This window comes from Triturus cristatus, chromosome 8 (genome assembly GCF_964204655.1).
Source record: "Triturus cristatus chromosome 8, aTriCri1.1, whole genome shotgun sequence".
Taxonomy (NCBI): domain Eukaryota; kingdom Metazoa; phylum Chordata; class Amphibia; order Caudata; family Salamandridae; genus Triturus; species Triturus cristatus.
The window spans coordinates 165,961,810-165,982,772 of NC_140591.1; the positions used below are offsets into that span (position 1 = coordinate 165,961,810).

The 20,963-nt window shown below is 43.1% G+C and overlaps 1 protein-coding gene across 4 annotated transcripts in view; it reads right to left on the reverse strand.

The window, feature by feature from the left end:
• IGSF5 (immunoglobulin superfamily member 5) overlaps nt 1–20,963 on the reverse strand; it is an 850,576-nt gene that overhangs the window by 219,113 nt on the left and 610,500 nt on the right. For all 4 annotated transcript variants that reach the window (XM_085621233.1, XM_085621235.1, XM_085621232.1 and 1 more), the window contains one exon: nt 8,736–8,760. In XM_085621233.1, coding sequence (XP_085477359.1) covers nt 8,736–8,760 — 25 coding nt within the window. The remainder of the gene's footprint in view (nt 1–8,735; nt 8,761–20,963) is intronic.

The window sequence follows — 20,963 nt, forward strand, 5'->3', positions numbered from 1 at the left end:
CAAGAACGGAGGTAGGTCGAGTCGTTACTCCCTGGGCCGTGTCTTGCCCCATCGTCACCTGTGAAGGACCCGGAAGCTCTACCGGATACCCATTGAGCTTCGCTTTTTGACTCGGCTGAGTCAAAGCGCAGTGGCGCTTTTGCTGGTTGGAGTCGTAACTCCCAGCCCGACCAGAGATACAGGGACTGCCAGCTGTAACGCACACCAGGAGGTGTTTGCCGCGTTACAGACTCGGAAGTCCACAGGATCGATCGAGCGGCTGCTCTCGGTTCAGTCTTCTTTGCTTGTGATTGGGGTATCGGTGACGCATCACCAGGAGGTGACTCCGCGTCCCGGTGCAGTCTGAGGAAGAGGTTGAGCGGCTGCTCCCTTCAGGTAGAGACCCCGGCTGGGTGTTTCCCTGACTCCTCGATTCTCCTCAACACTCTTCGTGCCCCTCACAGCCTACCGATTGGCATTGTCGGCCATTTCATTTCTGCCCTCTGTTGGCATACGCCGGGATCGGCGTATATGCAGAGGACGGTTAGGACCATCCGTGCTGTGGGCTGGTAACGTACTTAGCCTGGAGGATTCCAGTGACTATAACCTTTGTTTATTCCTTGTATTATTTTTGCCTTCATTAAAATAACTAAACCTTCACAAGTGGTTGCGTTCTCATTATCGTGTCTGTTAAACGATCCTGAGACGTTCAGGGCGTTACAGTCCACTACTGGTATTCCTCTGCACCCACCCCCATGTCTCTGTCCACTACTGGTGTTCCTCTGCACCCACCCCCATGTCTCTGTCCACTACTGGTATTCCTCTGCACCCACCCCTCACATGTCTCTGTCCACTGCTGGTATTCCTCTGCACCCACCCCCATGTCTCTGTCCACTGCTGGGAGTCCTCTGCAACCACCCCTCATATGTCAGGGCATTGCTTGGAGTGATAGGCACCCCCCTCATATGTCTCTGTCCACTGCTGGTATTCCTCTGCACCCACCCCTCACATGTCTCTGTCCACTACTGGTATTCCTCTGCACCCACCCCCATGTCTCTGTCCACTGCTGGGAGTCCTGGGCACCCACCTCCATGTCTCTGTCCACTGCTGGGAGTCCTCTGCACCCACCCTCATGTCTCTGTCCACTGCTGGAAGTGATAGGCACCCACCCCTCACATGTCTCTGTCCACTGCAGGGAGCCCTCTGCACCTACCCCTCACATGTCTCTGTCTCTGTATGGGTGGGACGGACCGTACCCCCACATTCATGGGGTGTACGAGCTGTACCCACGCTCTGGGGGCATGTGTACGGTCCGTACCACACGTACCCCTACATCCCCACTCCAATGGTAGTACATGTCGTACCCACGCTCTGAGGGCGTGGGTACGGCGCGTACCGCTACATCGCCACTACAATGGTGGTACGGACCGTACACACGCCCCCAGAGCGTGGGTACGGCTCGTACCACCATTGTAGTGGTGATGTAGGGGTACGCGCCATACCCACGCCCCCAGAGTGTGGGTACGGCCCGTACCACCATTGTAGTGGTGATGTAGGGATACGTGCCGTACCCACACCCCCAGAGCGTGGGTACGGCCCGTACCACCATTGGAGTGGTGATGTAGGGGTACGCACCGTACCAACACCCTCAGAGCGTGGGTACGGTCCGTACCACCATTGTCGTGGTGACAGGTACGCGTCCACGTCCACTTCCGTTGCGCGTACCCCTACGTCACCACTTCAATGGTGGTACGGGCCGTACCTACGCTCTGAGGGCGTGGGTACGGCGCGTACCCCTCCATCACCACTTCAATGGTGGTACGGGCCGTACCCACACTCTGGGGGCGTGGGTATGGCGCGTACCCCTACATCACCACTACAATGGTGGCACGTGTCGTACCCACGCTGTGGGGGCGTGGGTACGGTCCGTACCACCATTGTCGTGGTGACGGGTACGCATCCACGTCCACTTCCGTTGTGACGGTACGTAGGGATTGGTGGACACACCCCCCCCGAAGTGACCAGACCCTGGAGGTCATGTATGTACAGGACATATTTACATTTTTACTTGGGTGGGGGTTATGTTTGCTGCCCCTGCCCCCCCCCCCTTTTTTCCTGGGTGTTGTTCTGACCTTCTGCGGCGTCGGCGTGGGTTTCTGTGCACCAGGTGATAGGCTAGGAGGGCCGGGATGACACGTAGGATGGGGTCCATGGCTGTCCGTCGCGTACCGGTGCTCCTTGTTCGCGTCGTCCTCAATTTCCCGGCAGTTTTTGGCTGCCGTAAAAAATGCTCCGTGCGGAGTGACGTAGGCACAAATCGTACTTGCTGGTCCGTAGAACGCTGCCTGACTCCGTCCGGACGTCGCGTACGTGCTGTCCAGGATCAGAATAGTAGGTAATTTTGAGCCGTACGGTGTTTTGTATGATACGTACGGAAATGGAATTTCTGTACAAATCGTACTTGCTGGTTTGTAAGGTGCATTTCCCGGGTACGAGTCGTATGGAGAATACGCTCCGTATGACCATTCGTACCCGGGTTTTACAGGATCGGAATCGGCACCCTTATGTCGCAAATCATCAAGACTGTTTCTCTCATAATAAGACTGAGACATTGCACATAAGTCGCGTGCACGAGCAGATCTAAAGGGGGGATCTTCAGAGGAAGCATCAAAGCTGCTTGAAGGGCATGCGCTTGGACAAGCTGGTGCTCTCTGCTGCTTTCTTAAGCAGAACAGAAACTGACTTCCCTTGCTGCAAACTCAAAAACATGGGGGCATATTTACAGCCCCTAACACCACTGGAGCGTCACTTTTTCTGACGCTCCTGTGGCGTTTCTCTCTACCCCATGTGGCTTAACGCCACTTTGTAAATATGTCCCTTTGCCACCGCAGTCCGCTACGGCAAGGGGACGGGCAATGGGTTTTGCAGTGGGCATTACACTGCAACACCCATTGCTTTTTTATGCTGCCCCATATTTACAAGGATTCGCAGCATCAAAAACTAAGGCCAAGTAAAACCTGGTTTTAGGATGCAATACGAGGAGAAATTATTAATTTCTCCTCCTATTTTGCACTTTCTATGTGTGCTGCAGTCTGCAAAACACCAAATCACCTTTAAAGATTGTTTATGTGCAGGAAGGAGTCCCTTCCCACACATAAACAATCGCCCCAGCAGTACAGGCACCCATGCAACATGGCAGCAGGGTGCCTGCGCTGGCACTAGGCTGCTTTTGTAGCACCAGTACTAGGGGAAATGCAGAGGGTACGCCATATTTTTGAAAATACGGCACAGTACTGTGTTTAAAAAATGTAGGAGTGTGGCATTACCAATTTTGGTGTAACACAACACTTCGACATTTTATTGTAAATATCCCCCATAGAGATGCTATGTTGAGAAAGGGATATGTGCGGGACACACATCTAGGAAACTCGTTTGTATGATGCTGCTGCTGCTAATATGAATATAGGATAAAGGCTAGAAAGGGAGGGATTCCCCTACAGAATTATCTGTGATTTGACTTAATGTTCACCATTTAGGGGCCGATTCCGATGTCGGACGGACTCAGGTCCGTCCGACATCGGTCAGGAGCCGTAACCGACAGACCTGCAGTCGTCAGTAACAGCCCTGCTAGTACGATGCGACCGAACAGGGTTCGGTCGCACTCGTATACAAGACAATGCAGGCATGCATTCCCAGCGGAATGCTTGCCTGCATCCTTGAAAGCAGGGGTGCAGTTCATCCCTGCACCCTGTGGGTGGCACCCCAAGGTGCCTGCCACCGGGTGCAGGGATCCACAGAGGTGCCCCCAGGCTGCCATTCAGCAGCCTCGCACCCATGGGGGCCCTACTGGGGGCCCCCCAAAGACAGTTTCCGACTGCCTTTTCGTGCCGGAAAAACCGGCACAAAAAGGCATTGAAAAACTGCCATCGTACTCCCTCGGTTGCAAAGAGGCGGCCGGGGGAGTACTGGGAGATTTCCAGACGGCGGACGGGCTCTCCGAGCCTGTCGTCCGCAATCCGGAAATCCGTGTTGGATTCCTTTCCGAGCGAGCCCATCGGAATGGCTCGGTCGGAAAGGAAGCCGTACGACATGATCCGAATCGGTCGGAGCCCTTCTGACCGGAATCGGAATCGGCCCCTTAATATGTTGTTATTTTTCCCTGCATTGACATGTCATATTGTCTCTTTTCACCATTACTTTAATTACTGCAATAATACTCATTCATATAATCTGCACTATAACAGGGCTTTAATATTTATTAAAGGCTTCTAAAAATTCTTAGCATGGACTTCTTGTGGGAAGTGGGCTCCAGCACTTGCTAATAAACATAATCCTGTGCTCTGTGACACAAATGATCATTGCCCTATACACATTGGGACATATTTATGAGTCCCTTGCACTGCCGGAGCATCACCAACTGTGATGCTCCGGCAGGGAAAATCAGAAAATCATAACTATGAGGCCACGCAAGGCCACTATGCTTGGCTTTGAATGGACTCATAGATATGGCGTAAGGCACGGCAGCGCAAATTGCTGCGTTACCTTACTTTGTGCTCAGGAGACGTTCCATGGGCGTTACGGTGGTTTTCCCACACATCATCTATGGATTTTAACACTTCCCCAGATTTACGGAAGCCTATCAACCGGGGAAAGCACCAAAATCTTACCCCTCCCAAGGTGAGGTATTACAAGGAGAAATATCTTTCTGCAACAAATATAGAAAGAGTAAAATGCCTCTTAGGATTGCTTCTGTGCAGGAAGGTGCCCCTTCCTGCACAAAAACAATCCTGCTGACTTCACAGGCACCCTTGCACCATTGTGCAAGGGTGGCTGCGTTGGCACTAGGCTGCCTAAATGGCGCCAGCACAGGGGGAAAGGACAAGAATGCACCGTATTGGACAAATACAATGCATTCCTGCCTTTTCACTTTTGCGTTGAGCTGTGCAGCAAGCTGATTTGCTGCGCTGCCCTGTGCCAAATTCCAATAAACAAGGGCCATTATTTCCAGGTGAGTTGTCGGTGAAACATGGCTCACAGCCTATATGCATTTCCTGCTTGTGTTGGCAAGCTGGTCCATGCGTTTGCTTGCCAGGAGGCTGTGAAAGTCTTTCTGGTCCTTATGGGCAAGTGGACTGTTCCATTTGGGTTTGGTAAAGGTGATTGTTTTACACTCTCATCAGGCCTTATTTATATCTCATTGGGAGAGGCACAGCTGATCTGGTGTTGACATCCTTCTTTGCTATTTGGGGTATGACCTTTCGCAAAAGTATTGTAGCCACCCAGGTTCAAAGATGTAAAAGAACAATATAATAAAACCTGGTACAAAAATACAATCACTAAGGTGTACACAAGTAATCGGGTCAAAGGATAAAAAAGTGACAATGATACATAAAATTCATTAGAATGACTTTCTCAATTAAGACCAGTGCATTCACAAGAGACAGTCCTTCAAGCTGTCAGCATCTTAATGGTTAAGAATGCAGACTCCCGCTAAAAACTGTGTCACTAAGAATCAAATATTGCTCATTGATAAAAGCTGCAAATATAAAAATGCAGGTCTAGCCTGGCTTGAGACTCTTTGCCATGCATGCATCATCCACGTATAAAAGAGCAGGGAGCAATCTGCCAACCACAGTCAGGACAACACACCGGCATCACATAAAACCTGTTTCCAATGATTAATATACAGCTCGTGTTGAGAAAGCTTCTGTTCATGTTGGTATAGCTGCCGCTCACGTAGAAAATCTACTCGAGCGACAGAAAGAAGCAGCACTCTCTGGCATGCTGCGTGGTGCAGTCTGTGCTGATGTACCGCACGGGACAAGGTCCCGTCGATAAAAATCAGTGGACGCAGCGTGTCATACCAAAGTGTGCCACTCACCAAAACTTCACAGAATCTTGATGAGTTTTTCGGTAACTCAACGGAATTCAGAGGAGTGAAACTCTGTGGGTTTCGCCCCTACATATAATTTATAGTGTCAGTTCAAACTTTGGGTCATACAAAACTCTGTTGATATCTTGGATGGTGTATAGACAGAATATCTGAACCCAAAATATCGTGGGACTAAATATTGTGTCACAAATATCGAGGACAAAAATATTAAATAGGTAAGTTTCTATAGGTATGCAAAGTTTTACCATATGTAACTACACATATATGTACCTTGACGATATATCTTCAAGGTACATAAATGTGAAGTTAAGAATAGTATATCTATACTTTTGCACTTACCTTCTCAATATTTTGGTCTTCAATATTTTTGACATGATATTCTGTCCATACAATATTTTTAGTTCTGATATTGAGATAGTCAGTGATCCAACTTGGATGGGATATTTAGAATAGATGGAAAAGTCTTAGGTGTTTCATGTGGAATTCAATAGAAATCTTTTGATGTTAATGAGCAATTGTTTGACAGCTGGTGTTAACTAGTGACTGCTTTTTTTGATCTCACAAATCAATTTTCTGCCTACTTGAAAAGTTGAGTTTTCAATTTCCTGAAGAATTAATGCTTCATCTGTTAGCACAAGGTGGAGGGAGGGTGTATGTGTGTGCCTGAATGTGTGTGTGTGTGTGTGTACACATCTCCTTGTTTTTGTACCAAAGGTGTTGGACATGGCACAACCCTTTGAATGTAATCCTAGTCCCCACTAGGTGTGAGTAGAGTATTTGACAGAAGGGTTAGAAGTAGTCATGCTTCTTCAGGAGAGGATCGGTCTTGATGCTTGGTCAGACAGGATCTAACTAGATGTTAGATCCATTTAATGATGGGCATGGAGGAGTGGCAGTGGGTAGTTAGAAAGTGGTTCCTTTCATTTCTTAGTGCATCTTAGGGTTTAAGATGTTTTTGAACTGACAATTACGCCCAGGTGTCATTAGTAGTTGGCATACATGCAGAGATGGAGTGGTGAGAAAGATAACCTTTTACTTTGTACCAATCTGCACCAGAAGCTCAGTTCAGGGGTGTCATAGGAAGCTCCTCCTCATCCAGACATACATGTGGTGCAGGCAGTTTTCCATATTAATTGTGGTCCCTGATTTGTCTCCAAATTGAGATGTATTTTGGTGATATCCATAACATTGGCCATTTGGCTAATGAATGCATTTATATTTTGGGAAAAGCTGCTTTAGTTCCTCCACCTAGCATATTCTATTGACCAAGTTCTGATTACATGTCTAGAGTTAGGGAGGAACAACTCAGACCAACTATCAAGCCACGTCTGATGTTCCTTGCTATATTTTATAGTTGTTTTTCAGGAGCATGTCGTAATCTACCACACTGAAACCTGCAGGTAAGTCGAGCGGGAACAGGTTTGCTTCATAGGTCAAATCTAAGGCAATTAGGAGCCTTTTTCTGATCACTAAATTGCTTTTCATCTCCTCTAATCTGCCAAAATACAGATTGTCACTTGTGGAGCAGGTTGTGTTGTTCCACACATTAATGCAAATGATATGTGACTTCATTTTCAAGAATGTTGCTTGAGTTGAGCTGATGCAAAGTCCACCTGTAGCTCAGCAGTGTAGAAGTGGTTGAAATACCATGCTGTGGGGTGAAATAATGGCTAGGTCGAGTTCAACTAAAAGTCACACACAGTTCTGCTATACAGAATGCCTCAGGTGTGCCCTTTTTGTGACAATAATTTCATGCTAGAAAGATAGGGCTTTAAAGAGGTCCATGGATTCTGCTCTTAGTCTGGAGTTATCACAGCTACATTACCATGTGCTCAGAAATAAAAATAAAATAATGGTTTGAATTTGAAAGAAAGCTTTAAATATCAGCAGTAAATACTTTCCTAGACCACAATCATCATCCTTGGGTGATAAGAAGCCTGAATGACACGTTATCCTGATCGCTGAATAACAGGCCATTCACACTTTTAAAAATATCGGGTTTGAATAGTCAGTAATGTACACAAACCAGTCAAAATGATAAAGCAGAACTTTATAATGAGTAAAAACTGTTATTTACAATTCTTCAAAAGGGAAAAAAGTATAGTATGAAGCACTGTCAAGAATGTTCTCCTTCATCTTATTATTTTTATTATTATTTTACTAAGAGCTGTAGTGAGTCTTTCAGCCCTTATCTGAAAAGAAGCTGTTTTGGCAACAAAAGGTAACTTATTTTTCCTACAAAAGGTAACTTATTTTTCCTCCCTTCCTTCTTTTTCCTTCATTAATGCACCTTCCCAGTTGTATCTTCCATCTTTCTTTGTAAATGGTTGGATATCCCTTTTTCATAGGAGTTTTTGAAAATTTTGTGAAAGTATAAAAGTAGCAAGCTAAGTTCATTTTCTATGATAGTTTTCTAAGATTATGTTTTTTCATAGGAATCAATGCTTGGAAAATCTATAACCTGTGATTTTTTATTTCTTCTTTATTTATACTTTTATTTGGTATGTTTATATGTATATAAATCATGCAAAATTACGTTTTCCACACTCATTGAACATCAGTGCAGAGAAAGTATATTCCCAGAGGCTATTCACTGTAAAAAAACTAAAACAATGACAAGGAAAAGAATGAAAATAAAAACAAGAATAAGAACAACCCACAATCAAAGCAGGCACCAAATGGAATAAAAGTCAAAGTAATGACTATCATCCAAGAAAGGTACTGGATCTATCTGCATATTTTATAAGAATGATAGAAAAATACACCTATTTTCTAAAAAAAAGTAACATAGTATCATGCAGGCATTAGTTGAAGGTTATATTTTCGATATAGAAACATATATATTTTCAATAAATGTACTCACTTTAACTGGCTTTGATAACTTGACTCTAGAAGAAAGAGTAACATGTTGGTGAGATTGAGTGTCAGAAATAAAGTAAATTATTTTACATAATACATTTCATTGCTTACTGCGGATGTACAGTATTTGAAGTTTTGGCACGATTAACGTTTGTAATGCACGAGGTATCTCATTTTGTCCTTTGAACTGTTTCTTGTAGGAGGATATCATTTTTCTTTAATTATATGTGCAAATGTCACTTGTAATATGAGGAAAGTCACAGGGGCACCTTTTCAAATCTCTATTTTTGCTTGTTACTGGTAATCATCAAGTTTTCATATTATGCAATCTCACTTCTTACAAGGTAACACCATGCTTCTGTGATCTCATGCCACTGAGATTTTTTTCATGCTGTGACAATGCTCAAGAGGCACATTGTGACATGATGCAGTGTGGGATATACTAACTCTCATAACCTCTCCAGGACTCACTATCACAATACCCCTCACCAAAATGAATTTTCTCTATTTTCTTTAGGTATTCACTTCTGAGTACTGAACCACTACCTAACAATACCCAAATATTACTTTTCGATTAAATTCCCCTTGTACATCTTAAACCCTTTCCAAACTAGCATTCTGTGGCACTATGGGGCACATGCGTCAAGCCCGCATTTTGCGATATCTAAATAGCAAATTTTACCGATTCGCTATTTAGAAATCGCAAAATGCAATGCATGTAGGAATGAGCAAAAGACTGTGATTCCTTAAAATTCCTTAATTGCGAGTCGCAATAAAAGAAATTGATTCCCATTCATTCCTATGGGCTTAGAGGCCCATAGGAATCAATGGAAATTGCATGCGCAATTTGCGAGTACCCGATAGGTACTCGCAAATTGCGCATGCAATTTCAAGGGTGCAAGGGTTTCAAAAGGATACCCTGTTGCACCCCTGAAATTCCACTTTTTACACATGCTGCGCACACACATGCCCCAAGGGCATGTGTGTGTGTAAATGTGACCTTGAAAAATGTACTTTAGTGCATTTTTCAAAGAAATTGCAAATTACCATCAACTTTAATTTGATGGTTATTTGCGATTCCTAATAGCGAAATCACAATAATTTTTTATTTAATGCATTGCACTTAAGGAATCGCACTTTGCGATTCCTTAAATGCAATCGCAATAACAGTAATCGCAATTTTAGCGCTTTCTTGAGTTGCGATTTTTGCATTTGAGGATGATGCATCCCAAATGCAAAAATACCGGTCGCAAAGGGGCTGATTCTGCAAATCTGCCCGTTTGCGACCGGGTTTTGGTTTGATGCATGGGGCCCTTATATCTTTTTACTGTCTACTGCTACTTTTCCGGCATTTATGTTACTTGCTCTTAAGCATCTCTGTATGAGATATATTTTTGTTTGCCATATCATCTATGTAAATTGGTCTGATACCATGGCAGCCCGGTTGGCATTTAATAAAATCCCAAATAATAATCTTAGTAGGTAGAGAAAAATGGGAAACTATTCACATAAATTAAAATTAACAGAAGAAATGAGTGAAAGACTGTTAGACCTGTTAGCCTTAGGGTGGTCTTCCCCCAAACGTTTGCCTCACCTCTAAATTTTTGCTGATCTCGTTTTTGTTGGCCTTAGGACTCTGTGCACTTTACCACAGCTAACCAGTGCTCACTAAAACAAGGTGACACTGGGTTACACCCAATCGGCATATTACATTTATTTGTAAGTCCCCAGTACAGTGGCACTACAAGTACCCCAGGCATACAGTACTTATTGTGCGACCCACTTAAGTAACCTTTTAAACATGTCTCAGGCATGCCATTGCAGCCTGTGTGTGCAGTTTCAAACTGCAATTCCAACCTGGCCAAATAAACCTTGTGCCAGGTCTAAACCTTTCTTTTTAATTCATATAAGTCACCTATAGTTTAGGCCCTACACAACTGATATAGCTTTGTATAGTATATTTTAAAAAGTTAGTCATATACTTTTAACATTTACACCGACACTTAAGTTTAGTTTTTCACTACTGCAAGGTCTGACTCCTCGATCGGAGAACATTGGTTACCTTATTAAATTTAATAAGAGATAACTTTCAATTAGGAGGAGGTAGGAATGTTGAGCTTGGTGTCTAAAGAATTGTAACTTAAAACTCTTGTTAATGCTAATGTCAGATTTTAAATCACATTTCTGAAAATGGCACTTTTAAAAAGATGGCATTTTAATTTCCGAACCAATCGATGCCTGCATCCTGCATCCTGCATCCTGCATCCTGCATCTTGGGTCGCATGACTTTGTGAATTGCTCCCAGACAGTGGAACAAAGGGGGATTCTGTGTTGGCAGAATGGACCATCTCTGACTTGATAGGGAAGAGGAGCTGTCACCTACCACACTTACACATCACAAACGCTCTTCCTCAGCACACTCACAAAGGATTTCACACTATTGTTTTGTGCCCCAGACAAGATGGAGCCAAGGCGGGTAGGCAGGACATTTCTTCCTCTTAGGGTGGAAACCTCCAGAACCTTCTCCTACTTCAAAGCTGGCACCAAATATAAATATTGAACCTTCAGATCCAGCTCTGCAGTACACCTCTGTTAAGAGTGATCATTAGAAAGACTATTGGTGTGAGTGATATTGGGGCTTTGTTGTTGCAGATTCTGCATAGAGGTGCCCCTCTTCCCGACTGTCCCTTTCTTGCTCCTGCTTTTTGTGTTGCTACTCTGCTATCCTATAACTCTGCTCCCCTTCAGCCTGACTGGAAATGTATCCTGAACCCAGGACCACCAGCGTCAAAGTAACTTCAAGGACTAGTTGGCTGCTCCCCAGATCAGAGCCTCAGGGACAGAAAAGGCTCCAATAACCTTGACCCTAGCACCGGGATTCTGTCTGCTGTGACTCTTGCCCACCAAGTGGTGCCACCCCAGTCCTAGACCAATGGAAGTGGGCCTGAAGGTGCTCTGCCATCCCAGCTGTGGTCTTTGGGGCAGAACTGAAGCAGCACAACAGATCTTCACACAGCCCGCATCTGAACCACTGCTGCACAGTGCATGTCTGATGCAGGACCTCGTATCGCACCCCGCAGTTCATCAGAACAGGTGCTGCACAACGCATCTCCAACACTGAAATACTCATCGCCAGCCTCCGTCGAGGGCATCCTAAACGACGAGGCAAGGCCTCGCATTGCAAGCCCTGTTGGCAGCCTAATCAGTACTGCAGCTGCGCAATGTATCTCCAACATCCTCGATGACAATGCAGGACCTCGCATCGGAGCCTCTTCAGAACCGCCACTGTGCGACGTATCCTGAATACGGGATCTTGCAACGATCCACAACCAGGATTTAAGGCACTTTCTTCAGCGGACCTAACATGCTCCCTAAATCTTACCAGTGTGATCAGATAACAACAGTTGGAGCTTTGTGTTTCTAGGCATTATTTTTACCCAAATATTTAAAATTGCATAGCTCCAGTTCTACTGATTGGATTATTGTCATTTTGGTGTTAAGTGATTCATAAAAGTTTACTCTATTCTTATAAAATGGTGTGGGATTTTCCTTGTGCTGTGTTTTCATTTTATAACTGTTTGAAGTGCTAAATAAATAATACACAGTGCATCTAAGTTAAGCTTGACTGCTTTGTACCAAGCTACCAGAGGGTTGAGCACATGGTAATTTGGAGTATGCCTTTGTTTCTCTCTGATAAGAATTATGGTTGCTGCTTGAGTAGGGTTCAAACCCCCCTCAACCAGTAACCCAATTTCCTACAAAGACAAAATAAAAATAATCCACAGCAGAATTAAGAGCTTTAGAGTCTATTTTACAAGGAAGGAAGATTAATTTGATCAAGATGGTATTTTGAATCTCGGAATGCCCACACAGATATATTTATAGTCCTTCATTGTGGTATGTTACCTTTGAAGACATCTGACATGCATACACATTTTCAAAAAAGGCTCTGGATAAATTCTAGTACTGTGCCATACTGGCCACGGTGAACACACCAAAGTGGATGGGTAGCCGATGGATAGCTTTCAAGGGAGAAGTATTGTGAAAGTAATAAGGTGCCAAGGAAACTATGATGGGCTGCTTGCTTTTAGATTAACTGAAGTCTTGGCAAGAGTGACAATTTGATTCCCAGTTAGGCACCATTACAATAATCAAGCCTTGAACCAATCAAAGACATAAACGTCATACAACTGCAGTCTTCATAGAGCAGATGAAGCCTAGGGTGAATTGTCTGCATCAAGAAAACTCCATTAAAAATAAAAAGGATAGTTCTACATCCATTTGTAAAGCAGCTTCGAAGTATACTCGAAGGCTTTTTACTGAATCAGATAATTCAGGACAGGAGTCGAATTCAGAGGGTCAAAGAGAGAGAGAGCATTACAAGGGCTTGTCTCTGTGACAAACATTTCTAATTTATTGCTGTTTAGCTTCAGTCAGTATTTAGCCTTCCACTCCCATAACTCAGACAGACAGAGTTGCAATGAGAAGTAAATCTTACTACAGCCGCTGAGTCTGAACAATAGTTGTGTCTTAGAAAGTAATTATGGGCTAATGGAAATTTGTCTCATTGTAGATCCACCTTGTATAAACACTTTGGTTGCATAATAAGAGAAAAGGGAATTGTGAATGTCATAAATAAGGCGGATGTAAAAAACACAATTCCACCTAATAACTTGGTCAATGTTTCTTGTTTCACCGCATCTAGATGTAGCATTTGGAGGATGCATAGTATGGATGATGTCTGTATGAGATTAAAAGAACATTTAGATGGGGTGGGTGTAGTTTCAAGAGTTGATACTGTATTGACTGTGATCTATTTTTGCCAACATTTAATTTACAGTGGTTTATTATGTAGGTTAGTGCCCCGTTTTGACATGATCACACTCAGCTTTTGCCTAGTATTTGATGTGATTTAGACTGCAAGTGTACTGGATTCCTGTTAACCTAATGCCAGATCTCGTTCCCAAAACTGTACAATTGTTTCCTCCATATGGCAATCCCTCTGTAAGCACATAGTTAATGGGACCCCTGGTACCTAGGACCTGAGGTACTAAGGAAGGGTCTGTAAGGGCTGCAGCACGAATTGTGCCACCCTAAGAGACCCCTCACCAAACACATACAAAACTGCCACTGCAGACTGCATGTTTGGTGCAAACAAAAGCGAAAACACAGCATGACACACATCCCTTTGGACCATGTCCCCTAACACTGCATGTAGTATTTGTAAGTCACCCTACAGCAGGCCTTGTAGCCCTAAGGCAAGGTGCCTTATATTGTATGGGAGGGCATTTCTGCATGAGCAGATATGGCCCTGTGCTGGTCCAATCCCTTACTGCCAGTGCAAGTAAACAGGGAAGCAATTTTAAAACTTGTGCTGGACACTGGTGAAAACGAGGTCCCCAGCTACATGATGGCTTCAATGAAAATAGAGATTTTTGGTATCAAACATCTTGTATTAATAAACCTGCACTGATTCCAATGTTCTTTGTGGTGCCAGACTTCTGATACAGCAATATCGCCTTCATGGATCTATATTAAAAAAGTAAGTCATTTCTGTGCAGATTTTCCCATCTCTAGCAACAAAAGTAGGATTAGATGTTATCCAGTTATTAAGCTACTAAAAAGGCTCTTTTAGATTTTGATACCCTTTTTCATTTACTTATTAAGGTGCCGATTCCGATCCTGTAAAACCCGGGTACAAATGGTCGTACGGAGCGTTTTCTCCGTACGACTGATACCCGGGAATTCCACCGTACAAACCAGCAAGTACGATTCGTACAGAAATACCATTTCCGTACGAATCTTAAAAAAAAACGTACGGCTAAAAAATACATAAAATTCCGATCCTGGACAGCGTGTACGCGACGTCCGCACGGAGTCAGGCAGCGTTTTACGGACCAGCAAGTACGATTCGTACCCACAGCACTCCGCACGGCTATATTTTTACGGGAGCCAGAAAGTGCCGGAAAAGCTAAGTACGCCGCGATGCACGAGGAAAAGGTGGCCTGGTACGCGCCGTATACGCCATCACCCACATCGTACGTGTCATCATGTACGGTGCATACCCCAACATTGCATATGTACAGACCGTACCCCCAGCCCCCCCGTATGTACGTGCCGTACCCCCAGCACCCCCTGTATGTACGCGCCGTACACTCAGCTCCGTATGTATGCACCGTACCCCCAGCCCGCCCGTATGTACACGCCGTACCCCCAGCCCCGTATGTACGCGCCGTACCCCCAGCCCCCCGTATGTACGCGCCGTACCCCCAGCCCCGTATGTACGCGCCGTACCCCCAGCGCATAGCGCTGGGGTTACGGCGCACACATACGGGGCTGGGGGTACGGTGCGTACATACGGGGGGCTGGGGGTACGGCGCGTACATATGGGGCTGGGGGTACGGTGTGTACATAGGGGGGCTGGGGGTACGGCGCGTACATATGGGGCCGGGGGTACGGCGCGTACATAGAGGGCTGGGGGTACGGCGCGTACATATGGGGCTGGGGGTACGGTGCGTACATACGGCGCTGGGGGTACGGCATGTACATACGGGGCTGGGGGTACGGCGCGTACATATGGGGGGTCTGGGGGGGCCGTACGACTCGTACCCCGGGCACAAGTGTACCGGGGTAGGGGTCGTACACAGTTCGCTCCGTACGGGACGTTTTCCATACGCTTGTGCATTCAGAACACCGGTACGGATCAGACTTGTGCGCTCGGACTTCAGTTTTACGACTCGTACGTAAAACTGTCCGGGGACATCTCGTAGACTTTTCCCAAGGTGATTCTTATGTATTTTTCCCGTACGAATCGTACTTCACCGTTGGTACGGTACTTGTACAATTCATATGTAAAAAAATACGGATACGAGTCGTACGGGAAAAAAAAATACAGGATCGGAATCGGCACCTAAATGTTCTAAAAGAGAAGTAATATAGCTTAATCTTGTTATCAAGTTAAGCAATAATATTAAATATTGGAAATCCTGGGTCGATGCTGGGATATATTATAAATACAATATCTGTCAAGGTTTTATGTTTATATCCTTTCTAGGCTTACAAAATATGCTTTGTTTGCTACCCTCTGAGTGATGTAAATATGAAATTCTTTGTAATGTTATACTTAATGCCTTTAATGGTACTATACTGGTTGCCAAAGTAGAGCTTTGTTTAGGTTTATTGAATAGAATTGTTCACAATGCATCTAACTATCTATCAAATACTAATGTATCCATTTTACAGGCTATCAAAGTATTCATGACTATTGAATATTCATTATCACTACAAGACTGACAACAAATATTAGTCTGTAATGTTTCTGGTTGACTACAAATACATCACTTTATAAGATGTTCCAATAGCAAGTTTCCCAAGCTTTTACTGAAACAGCAGTTTATTTGGAATCCAATTGATAATTAGATTTCTAAATGCTCCTTATTAATCCTAAATTCTATTTCACTTATGTGATTTTATGAGTGATATTGACTTTCTTTGTGATAGCTCTAACATTAGTAACTCAATTATATTAAAAATTAGTTTAATTTCATGCATAGAACGGATAAAAACAGACATAATATCAACTTTCTTTTTTCGACCTACAGTAATATTGAGTTTTTAATATCGAGGTGCAAAAATATCGAAAGGAAGAATATCGTGGACCAGAAAATCAACAGTAAGGTAAGAAATATTGAGTTGTTTAAAATCGAAGACAGTAATATCGTTTGTAAAAATATTGTTGTTAATAATATCGATGTTTATATCAGTGTTATTTATTTTTGTATGTATTTTAAATGTATGTATTCTATATTTTTGTTTAGATATTGTATTTATATTTTAATATATGTATTACATTTTTCGAAGTTATTAATTATCTTTTAAGTAAATTTTGCGTTTTAGTTCCGTAGCGGGTTGTGGGTTTTTACAGGGTGGGAAGTAATTTAATTATAATTGATTAATTAATATATTTTATTGGTTAATATTTATGTATTTAATATTTGATTTTGTTAATTGTGTTAATTAATTTATTATGTAGTCATTATTAATTGGTTGTTAATTATGAATAATTAATTGGTAAATATATTTATTGTTTTTTTTAAGGGGTTGTGGGTTTATAGGGGAATAGGATGTGAAGTAATTTAATTATAATAAAGTAATTATTAATTTGTATTTTTTTGGTTTTGATAATTCATTTATTGTTAATTAATTACCAATTAGTAATTAATTTTTATTAATTGGTTAATTACTAATTATATTATTTCTGTTATTTATTTTTATGAGCGGGTTGTGGGTTTATAGGGGATTATGGTGTGAAGTAATTTCATTTTGATAAAGTCATTATTAATTTTTATTTATTGGTATTGATAATTAATGTATTGTTAATAAATTATTAATTGGTAATACATTTTTATTAATTGATTAATTGATAATTATATTTATTGGTTTTTTTTAAGAGAGCGTTGTGGGTTTATAGTGGAATAGAGTGGGAAGTAATTTAATTATAATGAAGTAATTATTAATTTTTATTTGTTATTATTTATAAAGAATTTATTATTAATTATTATTTTATTTTATTTAAATAATTATTTAATTGATAAGTATGTTAATTTTAACCCTCTGCTATCCAACACTTTCCCTACTATTGCACTCTTTGGAGTGGGAATAGTACATTAAACCCCTTCGCTATCCAACACTTTCCCTACTGTTGCACTCTCTGGAGTAGGAATAGTAATTTTTACCCCTTTGCTATCCAACACTTTCCCTACTGTTGCACTCTCTGGAGTGGGAATAGTAATTTTTACTTCTACGCTATCCAACACTTTCACTACTGTTGCACTCTCTGGAGTGGGAATAGTAATTGTATCCCCTCCGCTATCCAATATTTTCTCTACTGTTTTAGTTAATGTAGTGTATAATGTATTTTAAAAAGATTTAAAAAAAAATTTTTTTTGTTATATATACTTTTTATATTATTATGTATATTATTGGTGTATGTGTATATATATGTATTTAAAAATTTTAATATGTTGTTTAACAATTTATAAGTTATTAATATAATTATTTATAAGTGTTAAGTATGTATATATTTTATATTTTATACATATATATGTTTAATTTATTTTTACATTATGGTGCCGATTCCGATCCTGTAAAACCCGGGTACGAATGGTCGTACAGAGCGTATTCTCCGTACGACTCGTGCCCGGGAAATCCACACAAACCAGCAAGTACGATTCGTACAGAAATACCATTTCCGTACGAATCGTAAAAAACACCGTACGGCGAAAATATACCTACTATTCTGATCCTGGACAGCGCGTAAACGACGTCCGCACGGAGTCAGGCAGCGTTTTACGGACCAGCAAGTACGATTCGTACCCACAGCACTCCGCACGGCAATTTTTTTACGGGAGCCAAAAAGTGCTGGAAAAGCTAAGTACGCTACAATGCACGATGAAAAGGGGGCCTGGTACGCGACGTACCCCCCCACCCACGTATGTACGCACCGTACCCCAGGCGTACCCCCCCACGTGTATGTCCACACCGTACCCCAGGCGTACCCCCCACCCGCGTATGACCGCACCGTACCCCAGGCGTACCCCCCCACCCGCGTATGTACGCACCGTACCCCAGGCATACCCCAATCCTCGCGTATGTACGGACCGCACCCCAGGCGTACCCCAATCCTCGAGTATGTATGGACCGTACATACGCGAGAATTGGGGTACGCCTGGGGTACGGTGCGTACATACGCGAGGATTGGGGTACGTCTGGGGTACGGTGCAGACATACGCAGGTGGGGGGTACGCCTGGGGTACGGTGCGGACATACGCGGGTGGGGGGGAGGCTTGGGGGGGCCGTACAACTTGTACCCCGGGCACAAGTGTACCCGGGGTAGGTGTCGTACAAAGTTCGCTCCGTACGAGACGTTTTCCATACGCTTGTGCATTCGGAACGCCGGTACGGATCGGACTTGTGCGCTCGGACTTCTGTTTTACGACTCGTACATAAAACTGTCCGGGGACGTATCGTAGACTTTTCCCGCAGTGATTCGTATGTATTTTTCACGTACGAATCGTACTTCGCCGTTTGTACCGGACATGTACGATCCGTACGTAAAAAAATACGGATACGAGTCGTACGGTAAATCTTTTTAACGGATCGCAATCGGCACCTATATGTATTAGTTATATTTATAAACATTTTAAATTAATTTTAACTATTTTACTTTTAATTATATGTATTATTTACTTTATTTTACATTATTTTTTAAACATTAAAAAAAATATATATTTTTAACAACACTATTTTTGTTAACGACATTTTTTTCCGATATTTTTGTACTTTCCTTTCTGTAGATAGGACTTTGATATTCTGGACATCGATATTTCGGGTCCGATATTTTTGTCGTCGATAATCTTGTCGCCGATATTCTATCAGTGATTCATATTATCTTGTAGTACTTTTTAATATACGCCTCTTAAAGCCATTGTATTTTCTCTCATCGATATCCCTACCTTCTTTTCAGTACTATTTTTTTGTATATCTTCTTGCTTATTAAGGGTCCCATTACAATGGCGGGCGGACAAACCGTAATGGAAAATGGAACCGACCGCCAGAGCTTTGGCAGTCCCACAAGGCCAATTAGGATGTGCCCGCCACACTGGCGGGCGCATTCTGACCTTTAACATTGCGGACGGTGCTGCTGGGTGCAGCTCCGTCCGCAATGTTGAAAGTGCATGGTTTGCATTGCCATGCACAACGTGACAGGCACTGCACGGTGCTTGCCACCTAGTGTATGACAATGAAGTGCAGCCCCCTACACCCCCAACCCCCGGGGGCCTGTAACGGGCCCCCAAAGCAATTTCCGCCAGCCTTTCCATCGCCGCCGTAGAAAGGTCTTTAGATTTGCACATCATAATATGGATAGCGGTGCCTGCTCGGCACCCCCACAATATTATGCTCCAGATCCGCACGACAGGCAATCGTAACGAATGCCTGCCGGCGGAAAAGCGGCGGACAGTATTTTCGTCCGCCGCGGTACCCCTCGCCATACTAATATGGCGGGGGATAAATCAGGAACTGATGGCGGGTGGATCGCCACCATCGGCCCGGCGGTGGTGATCTGCCCGCCATCATAATAGGCCCCTAAATCTAGAATTGTTTTCTAGAGGGCAATACACTAATAAGAAGAAAAGAGACAATGGAGCATATGTGTAACATGTAAATCACAGATTTGAATACCATCCGATTCACTCTGCCTTTCAGGCTTTCAAGGACTATATAATTTCTCGTTTATGCTACCCCTATCAAAATATGACTAACCTAGTGCTTCTCTGATACTCAGGGTGTCTCCTCTCTAGCATCAGTCACCTCATCCTACTCAGGCCTTCACAAACTTCATAGAGCCAGTGGACAGATACACCCTACCTCCTATTTGTGTACAGATGCTGCACGTCTCTCTGCTATGTCTACTGAAGGCTTTACACTTACATTACTTTGTATTACTCTAGTTGGTGGTTATTCATATTTTAATACCACTTGAGTCAGTCACATTTCATTTACATGTATTCAAAAGACTTTCAATTTTTACTGTAGAACTTTATTGTATTCCAGAATATAACCTGCCACACCATTTACATTATGCACCATTCTCTGTCTATTTTTCAACTTGAATGGAACTGCAATAAAAAAACAGCTGCCTCCCACTGTGGCCTGGGAGCTGTACATCTCTGAATGCCATTCTTCTTAGGCCAATGGAAAGTGGCATTCATGGTCATTGAGCTTTAATTGTCATATCGGAAGTGCAATCTAAGCATCAAATCTATTGTTCATCTTTAGCAAACCAGTGGTAACAAGGGGCAATGCAGTCATGGAACCAGAAAAAAGGATGTGTCCTACAGATAGTATGGACAAGAGGGAAAAAAGTAGACTAGTCACAACCCTCAGAAAAAAACACACAAACAGATCTGGGAGATCTAAGGTATTAATGGGAGTGTGGCATAGGTAAGGGATTCGGAAATTGCAAGTTCTCCAAAGCCATCCAGCATGTGACTGAAGTCTCCACAAATGCAAGAATCAAACGTATCCAATTAAATTACATGCACTACGCACATCTAATTTAAGGCACCTTCATGCCATGCTTCCTGGGGTGCCACAACACTGACTCAAAAGAGGAGCTGGCAAGGCCTTCTTTTTCCACATGATCTAGACATGCCCAAAGATCCAGGGCTTC